This window comes from Acomys russatus, chromosome 17 (genome assembly GCF_903995435.1).
Source record: "Acomys russatus chromosome 17, mAcoRus1.1, whole genome shotgun sequence".
Lineage (NCBI taxonomy): Eukaryota > Metazoa > Chordata > Mammalia > Rodentia > Muridae > Acomys > Acomys russatus.
The window spans coordinates 6218689-6234012 of record NC_067153.1 but is presented as its reverse complement, the minus strand read 5'-3'; the positions used below and the strand labels follow the sequence as shown (position 1 = coordinate 6234012).

Genomic DNA, 15324 nt, shown 5'->3' with positions numbered 1-15324 from the left:
AACAAACACCGACACACACTGGTCACGGGACATGGAGAATGCCCCGCCCTGCGCGCTGGCTTTCACAGTACTAGAGAGTATTCCGCAGGCCTGACAGGCAGAGAGCAGGGCTCACCCGCAGGCGTAGGCGTAATGCCCAGCATGGCCAGAGCTCTTGGGTTTGTTTTTGTTTTTCTGCTGCATGGTTTGGTTGACTTGATTTTTGGGGTTTGGTTTCATTTTTTGAGAAAGAGAGAAAGGAAACATGAAGTTGGGTGAGTAGTGAGGTAAGGCCAGTGTGGGACCGGTTGGAGTTAGGGAAAAAAAATATGGTCAAAATGTATGAAAACTGTTTAATGAAAGAAAAAATTAAAAACACATTAAAATTGATTATAATGATTAACTTTTATATTTTATAAGCAGGAGAGACCTGAGTAATCCAAGACACATATTACTGTTCAAATTGAATAGTCTCCAAAATGGCCATTTTGGTATTAACACACAATTTTCTCAGCAATAGCTACAAGGAAGGGTGCTGCTGGTTAACAAAACCACCGCTATTTGAGTAGCAAATCACCACCATTTCAATGTCTTTCTGCCTTTCGTTCCCTTGCCTCTAATTTTACTAAGACATTTTCCTTAATACTATTAATATCAAAACTATATTTTGCAAGTGAATAGTTGGTGCTTTAAAAAAGTCTTGTTAAGATAAAAAGAAAAAATTTTCAAGAAAACCGAAATAGGGCTCAAGGACACTAGGCGAACACTACCCACCGCCACCACCTAAGCTGGGCTCATAGGGGCCCACAGAGCCTGAGGAGCAGTCAGGGAGCCTGAGCTAGGTCCTCTGCCAACAGTGGGGCGGAGGGGTCTCTGGCTCTTTAGTCTGCTCGTAGGTCCCTTTTCCTCCTACAGGGTTGCCTCACATAACCTGATAGGTGGGTTTGTGCCTCGCCTTACTTGTTATAGCACGCTCAGTGCAGATCCCTGGAGGGCTGCTCTTTTCCAGAGGTAAACAGGAGCAATGGATCTGAGGGAGAAGTGAAGTAGGCGAGAGACTGAGAGGAGTGGAGGTCACTAACTGTGTAACTGAAAACCACCTACGTCAAAGGTGAGCGGTCTTGTCACGTCACAGTCCACAAGAAGTAGTAGCAGCTTCCCGAGACTGTGAGTGGGAACAGAAGAATGTCTCTGTGTGGGAAGTCAACAGTAGCCAACCTCAGACAGAGCTTTAGAGAAACGATCGTGGAAGCTACCCCAAATACACCAACAGATATAAAAGTCAATTGAAAGGAGAAGATAGAGGCAAACATGAATGTAGGAGAAGAACACACTACAAAAATCATCTCATTCAGTACCTCATGGCAATACTAGGAAACTACTGGACTGAAGGTATCGCGCACATTAGGCAAGTACGGCATTACTGATGTGCACCCCACCCTCCCCATGTCTCTTCAAATCTTACCTTTTGGTAACTCCTCTTAAGTTATCAAGTGGGCCCCCAAACTCACAACCTTCCGGCTTCCGCTAACCCTGTTTATCTCTATCATGTGGAAAGAAAAAATTCAGATGACTAGTGGGGCATCACCTAGCTACTACACCTTACAAAAGCCAAGCTGTAAAACTGTCTACATATTCAAGAATAAACTAAGTCACCTGAACCAGTTATATCCATTTAATTAAAGTCACAGCTTAAAACTTCCTGGGGGAAAAAAAAAAAGCACCTCTATATTAAGTTCTAAAGAACATTAAAAATAAAATATTGTTTGGTAATTTGTCTTATAAGGAGAATTCCTCCAGTGACAAAGCCAGTGATGTCACAAGGAAAGAAAACACATACCTATGTCTCTTATCAACATAAAAAGTTCAATTATCTAATAAACCAAAAGCTGTATCTAGCAGTGCCAGGTTAGTACAGCTCCTCAAAGTTACCTGTATAATTCGCAGACTAAGGAAGGGAATATCACCATTTAACAGATTAGAGAAGGGGAATACCACTTAACAGAAGCAGAAAAAACATCTGCCAATGCTCCGCAGCCATTCATTATTAAGGAAACTAGCAATACGATTTCCTCAAGAGAGTATGGGGTATTTATGAAAGATCTACAGCTGACCTATTATGTGATTACAATTTCCGTGCATTCACACAAAGATGAGAAACAAAAGCAAAGATGTCAGCCTCTCCTTTCTACTCAGTGCTGCAATGAAGACATCTGATGGGAGAGGCAGGAGGATCTCTGTGAGTTCGAGGCTAGCTAGGACAGCCAAGACTACAAGGGAAACCCTGTCATGAAAAATGACAGCATTCTTACTGATTCTGCATTCTCCTCACAAAATAGTTCTAGACATAAAATACAGTAAGTACCACAGACTAAGGCAGGGCTTCTTAAATTTTTCCCATTTTTGCAAAGAAATCTGTATACTATACCCAGCTATACAGGCATGTAAAATATATACACAAAATATCCATTTATTACTAATAGAATATATAGAAATTTATTTTAGAATAATTCTCTGGCCTTTATAACATTACCATTTGTTAAAGATAAAGCCAAATTGCATGCTGATAAAATGCATTGCCTATTTGTTTTTACATAAAAAGTTAAATTTTGACTAAGTATTCAATACAGTAAGGCACAGACCATGCACAGTGTTTTTCAGAGTTAATCAATATCTTGATTTTTATTATCATTCACGCTGAGAATCCCACTTCACATACGTATGCTGCACGAAATGATAGACACATTTAGGGCCATTTCAGAAGTTGTTATAAATTTGTCTTAATGACAAGCTGAAATTCATTTAATGATTTAAAAAATAAACCTCAAGTCAGTAACTAAAATAGAAAATTTTTAAAGGAAGCATCTAACACAATAGAATCAAAAAAAAAGAGGACCGACTTGATCCTTACATGGTACACATAGGCGTGAGGTGTCTGTGACACTCAGCTAATGCTCCTTCTGCCCTGCAAACTTTAAGAAAGGGCACTAGGTCGTCGCCCTCATAAGGACCTTGAAGAACTTTAGTTCACATGAACGTGTTCTCAGATATGGCAACAGATTTTAAGAACATTGCTGGAAAATAAGGCTAAGTAAAAGAAAATAATTGTAGTCTTTGAACAAATTCAAATTTAGTAAGTAAAAGATAATCGTCACATACAAGTAAAATATTAAAAAGCCAAGCATGCTGGTGTACGACAGTAACCCCAGCATCTTCAGGCAGCAGTAGGAGAACTGAAAAGACAAAGTCAGCCTGGGATACATGACGAAACCTTGTCTCAAAAACAATAAAAAAATAAAAATAAAAATAATCATAGTAATAAAAAAAGAGTAGGGTTAAAAATATTTGCAAGTCTATTTTTTTTTTCAGTTTTACACTTTATTTCGATTCATTCTAATGCAATTGATAGTCGATGCATGCGGATTAGTTCTCTGGCTGTAGCACTCATATTTAAGTAACGGGTGCCCCCTAGAGTTCTGTGCAGTCACACACACAGGTCTATAGTTCCCTAATGAAAATAAGCAATCTCAGTGAGAAATTTCTATTTGGGCATTTGTGTGGACATGTGTATAACAATAAAAAAAAGAAAAGAAAAAGAGTTTATGATTTTGAGAGGCAACAATTGAGGGGCTGCATGTGGGAGAACCTGGAGAAAGGAGAGGGAGAAATGATACCATTATATTTCATTCAATTTTCTCTTAAGTTTAAGTACAAATTGGGAAGCATTAAAAATGATTTTGTCATATCTTCGCTTAGATAGTATGGTTCTGTAAACAAGGTACAATGCACAAATTCCCTGAAAAGAGAGTCTGGGGAGGAAACAAGAACGCCGATGTCCACACAAACCCAGCAACAATACCTCTATTGAAAACAAAAGGTTTCTGAGATTGAAGTGACCAAAAATCACAAACAAATATAATGTGATAGTCAACATGAAAAAGATTAGAAAATGAAAATTCATTACTTACACTTGAGGTGCGAGACAGTTGACCGTACCATCTGCTTGGTTAGGGATGACAGGAGACTACAACTTTAGGGGGGACTGAACACGTGATGCTGAGAAGTTTATATTGAAGTGTTTGTGGAATTAAAGGCAATTATAAAACGTGCACTAGTAAATACAAATCTAGTGCATGAAAAATATCAGAACTACAGATATATATATATATTTAGTTTTAAATACCAGCTTCAAATACGAAAAGGCAGGGGTTTAATTTTCACAATCACAGATGTAAATGTAATCCGTTTACTAGTCTAAAGGCTAGGCCATCTCTGTAGTGAGTTTGGCTGGGTCAACTGAGTTGCACATCATTTTTCAAGGTGCACTTCTGCCATCTGGTGGCAGAAATGGTAAGTACAGGCTTACTGACTCGAACTTTTATGTCTTTATCAAAGACATAAATGTATTTACAGGGGAAGGCAGGTAACTTTACAGATGTAATTATCCCCCCACTAAGTTACTTCTAAGGTAATCAAAAAAACGAGATTATCGCAGGTGACTGAGTCAATCATATTAGCCCTTTAAAACAGTTTAGATGTTAGAAACAGAAGTCAGAGAGACACTCTTCTGTTGGCCTTGAAATAACAAACAACAAACTACCAGGCTGTGTGGCACCAAAGCAGCTGGGACATAGTCCCTGATGCTGATAGCCTGTTGACTCTTGCAGACAGCCAGGAGCATCAGATGAGACTATGGCCCTTGTGAACATCTTGAATTCAGCTGGAGAGAGCCTGAACAGAAGACTTAGGTTAACTACCTTTGACTCACACAAACTGTAAGTTAATAAATCTAAGTTGTCTGGAGCCACTAAGTTCGTGTCATTTGTTACACAGAATTATTTTTAAAAACACATTGTAATAAATATCAACAATTCAGTAGACAAAAGATAAGAGCAAATAGTTTTTAAAATAAAAATAAATTTAAAATATTCTTAAATGTAGAAATATTCAATTTTAATCATGATATGAAAATTTGGCAGACACCATGCAGGAGGAGCTGGCTGCAGTGGGCAGACGAGCTTCCTGGAGAAGGTCCACCGTTCGCAGAGCTGTGATGGATGTACCTTGAAGGGGCGCAGCCTCAGGGACTTGGTCTCCAGATTACTTCTCACTGCCGCTGTGCCTTCTCGTGTCTGTCACTGCTGCCCTCCTCGTACACCCAGCACGGTGTGAGTGGGCGTGGGGAGACCCTCACTGCCTACTGACTGGCGTGACGGTTTCTTGGGAGGGAGCTCACTCTGCTGGGTAATTTTCCTGCAGATCATTATGAAGACAGATTTCCATATAATGTTGTTTAGATGAATTAATGATTTTACAGAATTTCTGATCTGATTTGAATAGTTTTAGGAACTTAAGGTAGTTGATAGAAAGTTTAAGGAGATGGATTAAATTGTCTTGCCAAAAAGTTATAATAAAGTTAGAATTAAAAGTAGAATGTGCCCCGCCCCCTTGTAGAGCAGTGAGGGCTGCACGGGTTAGAAAAGAGGGCAGAGAGCTTTCCTGCGTCACAAGCACGTAATTGTTCTAGGAAGAGAGAAATAGGCTTGGGACAAGTTCTGATCAGAGAAAGCATCCACTCCAGGTTGGATCTGAGTCCCTAGGGATCTTGAGACCTAGGGACATGGTGACAGGTTTTAGAGTGCATGTGAACATTAAAATGAACTGATGTGAGCTTGAAAAAATCTCCCCTCTACCTAGAGTTCCTGCCGTGATTTCATCCTGAGTAGCATACATGTGCAGCAAACACAGTTCTCAGCTAAAGCATAGCTAATGACGTGTTTAAGGCGCAGGGAACATTTTCTTTCTGAGGATAGGCTGCAGCGGATGCAGGGTTATGAACAAAAAGTAAACGATTCTATTATGACTATAAGCATAAAGAATAGATGCCTGGCCGGTTTAGCTGAACAAGACTTCAAAAATAAGATGTGCAAGGCAGACGATCTGTTTCGTGGTGAATGCAGACCGCCGTCAGTTGAACTTAGGGAGCAGCTTGCTGCTATAGACTTAGCTTGCTTAAACTCTGCTGATAAACGACAAAAGGATGCTTGCTTTGGGGTTACAATGTACTTGTGGAGAGAAAGATAGATGTGAAATGCTTAGTTGGGTATGAGTCTCAAAAGAAAAATGTATGATCAATAATCCTTGTAATTTCCTTTTGTGTAATGATTGTAATCTGTTTTTGAAAAATGGCTTTGGGGTGATTGTTTTCAGAGAATATGTAACTTGTAGCTATGAAGAGAATTTTGTCTTATGTGATACAAAAAGGCTAAGGGGAAAAATAAAGTTGTTGGAACTTGTTGAACCTTGCTTCATCCACCAAGTGTGTGTGTGTGTGTGTGTGTGTGTGTGTGTGTGTGCGCGCGCGCGCGCGCGCGCGTGTGATATTATTTTACCCTTTCTTTCTTTTTCTTCGTTGGCCACAAGCAGTACGGGCCCAGAGAACCTAGCTTTGTTTCCACAGAGATAAGTCTGCTGAGTGATTAGTCGCCAACTCTACACCGTGCCTCAGTTTACTTTGACCTGCATGGAATAAGTGCACAGGATGAGGAATACAATGAAGAGAAGAAACACACATTGGAAGCACCTGAAAATATTACCCCCAACAACGCCGAGGTCTTTAGTAAAACTGAATGAAGATGCAAAAAAGTTAAACAATTAACAGAACATAATTTTAAAACATCTTTAAATCATCACAGTGAAGTGGTTTTATTTCTGGGAGTTTTGTTTACATGTATGTCTGTGAACCATGAAGGCTGGAAAAGGGTCTAGTACCCTCTGCAACTGGACTTCCAGATGTTTGTAAGTTGCCATGTGTTGTGAGGTTCAAACCAGGACCTCCGCAAGAGCAGCAAATGCTCTCCAGCACCCACCATAGTAGTTTTATCAAAGTTATATCAACAGCAATAACACTGTTATCATGAAAGAAATAACTTTTAAGTCTCACTGATAAAATATTTTAATTTAAAATTGTTTAGGCCTACACACAAAAAATTCTAAAACTATATGGATTTTGTATATTACTTCAATTTTTAGGCAACCTATGAAGAAAATGAACAAACTTTTAAATGTCACAATTAGACTACACGTAATACTTGAAAAGAAAGACTAACAAAAAAATAAAGTATAAAAAAGTTAAGAAGTTTTATTCTTATCTCTGTCTGAAATATAAGTATCCTTTTTAGGTAGGATGGTTTGTATGTTCTACCGACAAGATCAATCATGGTATGTAATTTTCAAACCCCAAGCATATCCCTCAGCCAGAAGTACTTTTATATATGTCCACTACGGAGTCAAGTGCAAAGACCTTTTTCTAGCTTTCCAACAGAAGAGTTTGTATTTATACCGTACCGCAGTGTTAACAGCACGTCCACACTGGACTGTGTATTATCTTGGACGTTAATTGCATTTCACAGCTAAGTCTCTCGGGCACTACTCAAGAAGTGTCAGCGCCAACTTCTGTCCAGGATGCTAGAAATACGGCGGTAAATGGAGCACACATGACTTTCCCATTCGATTTGTTTATAAAATCTTCCCTTACTTTATAGAAGAAAATTTCACTTAGGTGGCTTTCTGAAAGAACCGTTGTTGCTGTTGTTGTTATAGTTGTTGTTGTTGTTGTTGTTATAGTTGTTGTTGTTGTTATAGTTGTTGGTGTTGTTGTTATAGTTGTTGTTGTTATAGTTGTTGTTGTTGTTGTTGTTATAGTTGTTGTTGTTGTTATAGTTGTTGGTGTTGTTGTTATAGTTGTTGTTGTTATAGTTGTTGTTGTTGGTGTTGTTATAGTTGTTGGTGTTGTTATAGTTGTTGGTGTTGTTGTTATAGTTGTTGTTGTTGTTGTTGTTATAGTTGTTGTTGTTGTTATAGTTGTTGGTGTTGTTGTTATAGTTGTTGTTGTTGTTGTTGTTATAGTTGTTGTTGTTGTTATAGTTGTTGGTGTTGTTGTTATAGTTGTTGTTGTTATAGTTGTTGTTGTTGTTGTTGTTATAGTTGTTGTTGTTGTTATAGTTGTTGGTGTTGTTGTTATAGTTGTTGTTGTTATAGTTGTTGTTGTTGGTGTTGTTATAGTTGTTGTTGTTGTTATAGTTGTTGTTGTTGTTATAGTTGTTGGTGGTGTTGGTGTTGTTATAGTTGTTGTTATAGTTGTTGTTGTTGTTATAGTTGTTGGTGGTGTTGTTGTTGTTATAGTTGTTGTTGTTATAGTTGTTGTTGTTGTTATAGTTGTTGTTGTTGTTATAGTTGTTGTTGTTGTTGTTATAGTTGCTGTTGTTGTTATAGTAGTTGTTGCTGTTGTTATAGTTGTTGCTGCTGCTGCTGCTGCTGCTATTGTAGTAGTAGCCGTAAAGTCAACAAAGTTGTTTTTCAACACCTGGGGTTCTTTTTGCAAGTTCAGTGGCTACAGGCCCTCTAGTGGCCAGCAAGTGCTGACAAAATTTTACGCAGGTCACCCAAATCAGTAAGTACCTAATCAGTAAAATACTTGCTTTAAGACATTTTCATTATCAAGCAAAAGATACATAACTAGTGAAAACTCCCGTTCTACAGTGACAGAGGCACTGTAAACAGAGCACAGGTTACTTCTGTTTCCTGCACACACTCACCTATCCCTAACCCTTATGTCCAAAGGCTCCCAGAAGCCTTTTCTGCATCCCTGCTAAAGACGGAGCCAAGACCAAACTGGCCAAGACAACAAACTGCGTGGGGAAGCAATGTCAAACACACGCAGCATCACACAGACCTTCTAGCACACACTACTCATCCGCTGCAGCCTATCCTCAGAAAGAAATGTTCCCTGCGCCTTAAACACGTCATTAGCTATGCTTTAGCCGAGAACTGTGTTTGCTGCACATGTATGCTACTCAGGATGAAATCACGGCAGGAACTCTAGGTAGAGTGGAGACTTTTCAAGCTCACCATCAGTTCATTTTAATGTAATCCTTAATAAAACAGCTGAAATACTGAACAAACACCACCCTATACGGGACAGAGTAACTTAAGAACGTCCTGAGCAACCTAGTACATATTCAATTATCTTTGTAGGTCAGTAAAGTGAAGAAAATTGGAAAATTATTTATTTCTACTAAGCACAGGAATCAGGTTTTGTGTGTGTGTGTGTGTGCGTGTGTGTGTGTGTGTGTGTGTGTGTGTGTGTGTGTACATGTATGTGTGTATATTTTAATATTTAAATTAGGGGATGGGGAGGTGGCTGACTTGATAGAGTGCCTGCCACACAAGCACACTTTTTTAGTTTATAACCCCGTCATTCAAGTAAAAAGACAGATGTGACCTTCAACTATAGCACTGAGAGGGCAGAAACAGGTAAATCCAGTAAGGACCAGATTCAACCTCACAAATTAACAGAAAGGCAGAGAGAGAGAGAGAGAGAAGGAAGGAGGGAAGGAAGGAGGTTAGTTGAGAGACTTAAGTTATACTAAAAGAACAGAGCAGACTGACTTCTATTTGGTCAAATTGATTATTTAATGTATTATACATAATTTTTATTTTTGAAATTAAAATAATTACATCATTATCCCTTTCTTCCTCCAACGCTTCCCAACCTGCCCCTTGCTCTCTCATACTCACGACCTCTATTTCCTTAGCTCTCCTTACATATATACATGCATTGTATGTGTATATGCACATATATACATATATAAATACAATCTACTCAGTCTATATAAAATTACTTATGTATATAATTTCAAGATTGACCACTTGGTGTAGGATAATCAATTTGAGGGCTGTTCCCTGGAATAAATAAATAAATAAATAAATAAATAAATAAATAAATAAATAATTTAGTATATATTTATATAACCTAACATGTAGATATATATGTGTGTGTGTGTATATTTCTTCTCCCCTTAGCATTCCTTAGTTGCCATAGCTCTTTGACTAAGATTGAGGTTCCATGAGATTTTCCCTTTTCATGTTAGTGTTGGTGCCATCCTTGTTCAGGACTTGCTTAGGCAGCCATGTTGATGGGATCTCATGAGTACAGAAAGTCTCTGTCTCTCTGCCTCTTTCTCTCTGACTCTCTCTCTGTCTTTCTGTCTCTGTCTCTCTGACACACTACTCTCCTCCCTCCACCCCCGACATTTCTAGGAGATGAAATCTCACAGCACACTTCTTGTTCCTCTAGCTCTTACAGTCTTTCCACACCTCGTCCACTATAACCCCGAAGCCTTAGGTGCACGAGTTCTGTTGTAGATGTGTCAATATACATCATTTTCTTTTTAAAAAGACTTTACAGAGTTCCTATCACATTCTTAAATATAAACAAGTCATACATAATGCTATATGAGAGCATGTCTACTATCTTCAAGTTCACTGACTGAATTCTGTCACTGAAAGACCAAAAGGTAGGAAGGCATCAGTAACAGGAAGAACAGTGTGACAGCTTTCATTCATTAATCATATAAACTATCTATTGAGTGGAGATAATTCCCCCAAACTAATCCCAAACACAGTCACTATCGTTACTGTTGTGGTTAATCCCAAGTATCGAGGTGATATCTCCTCGATGCAATGTAGAGCTGCCTAGGAGACAGGACACTGCACCAGCCTCTTAGAGATTATCGTGACAGGGGTGAGGTGGGAAGACCAGTCCACTGTGGGTGACACCATTTCCCTGGGCAGGTGTCCTAAACGTTATGAAAAAGAGAGAGTGAGCCGGGTGCAGGGATTCAGAGTGCAACTCGGCCAGCTCACTATGCTGTGGCCCTGCCACAGGGATGGCTATAAGCTCAAACTGTAAGGTGAAATAAGCTTTCTGCGAGTTGCTTTTGTCAAGAATTTTTATCACAGAAACAGGAAATAAAACTAAGACAACTAAAAAAAAAAAATTAATACAACTGCTTTTTTGTTTCCTTAGATAATCTAGAAGGCGCGGGAAGAAATATCCAGGCATAAAGTTTATAAGGCATATTTGCTTCCAAGGTGTTAAGATTCGTTTTCCTCTGGAGACAATCATCAGAGTTTTATCTCTTATATTTATTAATCATACTTTGATTCCCCCTAAATGATTTTCCTTGCTGAGAGATGTACCTCCCTAATAGTACATTTGCCTAGCAATGCACAAAAACCTGGGATTCAATCCCATCCATGCAAAAAGGAACAAAAAGTAAAAAGATGTGGGAAAACTTTTATCTTTTTTATTTAACTTTCTCTCATGTTCACACTCTTTTCTCACAACATAACTTATGATAACCATTTTAAATAAGATTCATGAGCACTATGCCACAGTTTCTTCAGAGAGCTCATAGAAATGAGATATATATGCCTTAACCCACATGGGTTCCATTTGGTAAATTTTAAATGCAACTAGTTTGCTCTAGGCACATTGTGAGCACTTTATAAATACATACATCTCCAAATATGTTAAAATACTACTGTTGAAAGTCTGATTATAAAGAAAGTTTTTTTAATCCAATTATAATATGTCTTAAACATTTTGGTGCCAAATGAAATCTCAGTGAAGCCAGGAAGATGAAATGTAGCAAACAGGAGGTGAAACAAAATGGCACTAAAACCACGAGAATTATCTCTCCAGATCAAATAGTCCTCAATTTTAACGACTATTGACACATCAAACTATCTTCCTATAGCTACCAAAGGCAGGTGTCTTAGTCACTGTTCTACTGCTATGAAGAGGCACCATGACCACAGCAGCTCTTACAACAGAGAGCTTTCCATTAGGGCTGGCTTACAGTTCAAGGCAGCCTCAACCTGGGGTCAAATGACCTTTCCCAGGGGTCACCTGGGAGTATTGGAAAACACCGATATTTACGTTGTGATTCCTAAGAGTAGCAGAATCAGTTATGAAGTAGCAACAGAAATAATGTTATGGTTGGGGTCAGCACAACACGAGGAGCTGCATTAAAGGGTCTCAGTACTAAGGTTGAGAGTCGTTGGGTTAAGAGGGTTAACTCCTTACCATGGCAGGAACGGTTAATGACACACAAGTAAACCTGGTGCTGAAGCGGAGTTCTACATCGAGATCCTCAGGCGGCAGAAACAGAGAACAGACACTGGGCCAGACACCACAGGCTTTTGAAACCCCAAATGCATCTTGGCAGAAAACAAGAAAAAGTTACCACACAACTCCTCCCCCAAACTCGAGGCCATAAAGGAGAAATAAACTAGGGTCAGCTGTTAGGCTGGAGAATCTGCACCAAGGCTCTGGTGAAGTCCAGTACCAGTGAAGTCCAGTACCAGGCACAGGCCCATAAGCCACGGGCCAAGATTAGCACTTTAACCACTGAACCTCTGCAATCACATCAGCCAGGTGAGCACGCTCCAATCTTGGGCAGCACAGTGTGGAACAAGACTTCTTCCACTGACATATCAGGCAGGAAGCTGAAGGGGATTCTCAAGACAGAAAGAGGGAGAAGAACCAATCACTCACTACATGTTACCTGGCATCAAGAACCTTACAGGACAGGAAAGAAGTAACATGTTTATATTACTAAATAAAAGAACTGCCACCAAAAAAAAAAAAAATACTGTAGGATGATAAAGAGAGGCCCAGACTGAAAGACTCTATAAGAAATGCTAAAGGAAGTTCTCAATGTGAAGCTAGTCATAATAAATAAAGAGAAAAACAATAGAAGATATAAAATTCCACTGTTAAAATATATATATATATATATATATATATATATATATATATATATATATATATATATATATATATATATATAAACAAACAAGCTGGATGGTGGTGGCGCACGCCTTTAATCTCAGCACTCAGGAGGCAGAAGCAGGCGGATCGCTGTGCGTTTGAGGCCAGCCTGGTCTACAAAGTGAGTCCAGGACAGCCAAGGCTACACAACAAAAAGAAATTGCTCTAATATGTAAGCCTGTTGCATGACTAAAAAGCAAAATCATTTTTAAAATACCGACATTAGTAGGCTTAGAGATAAATAATGTTGAAAGACGTAAAATGGGAATTTCGAAACCAAAATGAAGGTGAGCAGTGGTGAAGCACATCTTTAATCCCAGCATTCAGGAGGCAGAGGCAGGGGGACCTCTAAGTTCAAGGCCAGCCTGGCCTACAGAGTCAATACAGAGAAGCCCTGTCTTGAAAACAAAATCATAATCATAATCATAAAAAGCATAATCATCAAAATGAGAGAAAGAGCAGAATCCAGTTATAGGATGTTTTATTAACATATTTTCCTTAGTTCTTTTTACATATTATCATAAAATATGGTTGTCATTTCAAAATAGCTTATTATAATAAAAAACATTTTGTGAGCTTTATGATGACCAAAAAGCAAGAATGTACAACTGACAAACAGAAAATAATACTCGATGGCCCAAGCATACTTCTAGACTAATTACTTAACCACAAATAAAAAGTATAAAAGAGAAAGAAGTGCATGCTATTTGCATGCGTATATATATATCACATTGAAATCTATCAACATGGACAATTAATATATAATGATCAAAGAGGGCTATTGTACATCATGATGGCTTTTAATGAATTTTAAAGGTACATTTGAAAGTTGCCTTCAAATCTTCTCACCATGAAATAGATTTATCCATGGTGTGTGTGTGTGTGTGTGTATATATATATATATATATATATATATATATATATATATATATAGAGAGAGAGAGAGAGAGAGAGAGAGAGAGAGAGAGAGAGAGCGAGAGCACCCCTAGGACTCCCAGGAATCTATGAGCATGACCCTAGCTAAGACTCCTAGCAATGAGAGATATGAAACCTGAACCAGACATCTCCCATCTCCTGCAACAAGGCAATGTTGCAATGTAAGAATTGGGAACTGGGACACCCACCCAGCAACAGAACCTGAGACCCTCGATTTGCCCTGCCCACAACATGTGCAGGGGTAAAAGGTGGAGCAGAGCGACTTCCCACCTTGGGACCCACACCATGAGAGTGAGCTCACCCTGAAACTACTAATGATACTCTGCTATGCTTATAGACAGGAGCCTAGCATAACCGTCGTTAGCGAGGCTTCATCCAGCAACTGAAGGAAACAGACGCAGAGACCCACACTTGGCATTAAGTGGAGCCTGGGAAATCCTGTGGAAGAGGGAGCAAGGACTGAAGGAGCCAGAGGGGTCAAGAACACCATAAGAAAACCCACAGAATCAGCTAACCTGGGCCCAGGGGGCTCACACAGACTGAACCACGCACAGGGCTGACCTAGGCCCCCTGCACACAGATTACACCTGTGTAGCTAGAGCTTCGTGCCGGAGCAGGGGCTGTCTCCGGCAACACTGCCTGCCTTCGGATCCCTTTCCCTAACTGGGCTGCTTTGCCTCAATAGAAGATACACCTAGTTTCACTGCAACTTGATATGCCAAGGTGGGTGGGTATTCATGGGAGGCCTCCCCTTTTCTGAAGTAAAGAGAAGGAGAGGCCATTGAGGTGAGGAGGGAAAGGGAGAGGGAGGGAGGGCCTGGGAAGAGTGTAGGGAAGGGACACGGCAACCCGGAGGTAAATAAATAAATAACTTAATAAAAAGAAAATACATAAATGCCTACTAAACACACATACAAAAATAGCCTTTGTCTTTACTCAAGAAAGTCTACAGTGAAAAACTGACACTCAATAGGAAGGCTATAATTCACAACAACAGCAACAAAAGTTGTCCTGTTTAAATTCACTTCTTGATTCTGGGAAATCTATCTGATGATCGTGCCCATATCAAACATAAAATACTTTAAACCAGTCACAGCTCAAATCCTGAACATCACATATAGCACTTACAAAAAAATATGAATAGAACATTTAATCAACTCACTGCTAGTAAAAACATTTCATATATTTTTGTGTCTGTTTGGAAAGAATATGCAGATGGCTCAGCATATGCCACACCAGCCTGATGACCCAAGTTCAACCTCCAGAACCTACGAAGAGGTGGCGAACCAACTCCCAACCCCGCAGAGCCGTCCTCCTCTGACACGTCACTCAGACTCACACACAAACAAGCAAACTGTACCTAGAGCTCAAACAAACTGCTTACCTGTCTGACTGCATGTCGCTGGCAACATGGTGCTTCCCTCCTGAGCCATTTTTGATAGAGTCCTGCCTTGTGAGGCCGTGGGACCGGCCCTTCTCCACCGCAGCCACGGGTAAGTCACCCGAGGGGCCTTGGAGCTGGGTCGGCCCCTGCAGCTTCGCCTTCTTCTCCTGAGGCGCCTCCTCATTTCGAAGTCCCCGGAGAATCTTTTGATCGGGTTGCTGCGGTGTATTGGACCCACTATTATAAAACCATGCTCCGGACTTAGTGAGGATTTCTTGTTGTTTTCGGCACAAATTACATACCCACATCACCTGCGCACAATGACACAGATAAAAGAAATCAGTCT

The 15324-nt window shown here is 39.6% G+C and overlaps 1 protein-coding gene across 11 annotated transcripts in view; it reads right to left on the bottom strand.

Moving 5' to 3' along the window:
- Positions 1 to 15324, bottom strand: part of Rims2 (regulating synaptic membrane exocytosis 2) — a 455960-nt gene that overhangs the window by 298075 nt on the left and 142561 nt on the right. For all 11 annotated transcript variants that reach the window (XM_051159510.1, XM_051159507.1, XM_051159511.1 and 8 more), the window contains one exon: positions 14979 to 15289. In XM_051159510.1, the coding sequence (XP_051015467.1) occupies positions 14979 to 15289 (311 nt within the window). The remainder of the gene's footprint in view (positions 1 to 14978; positions 15290 to 15324) is intronic.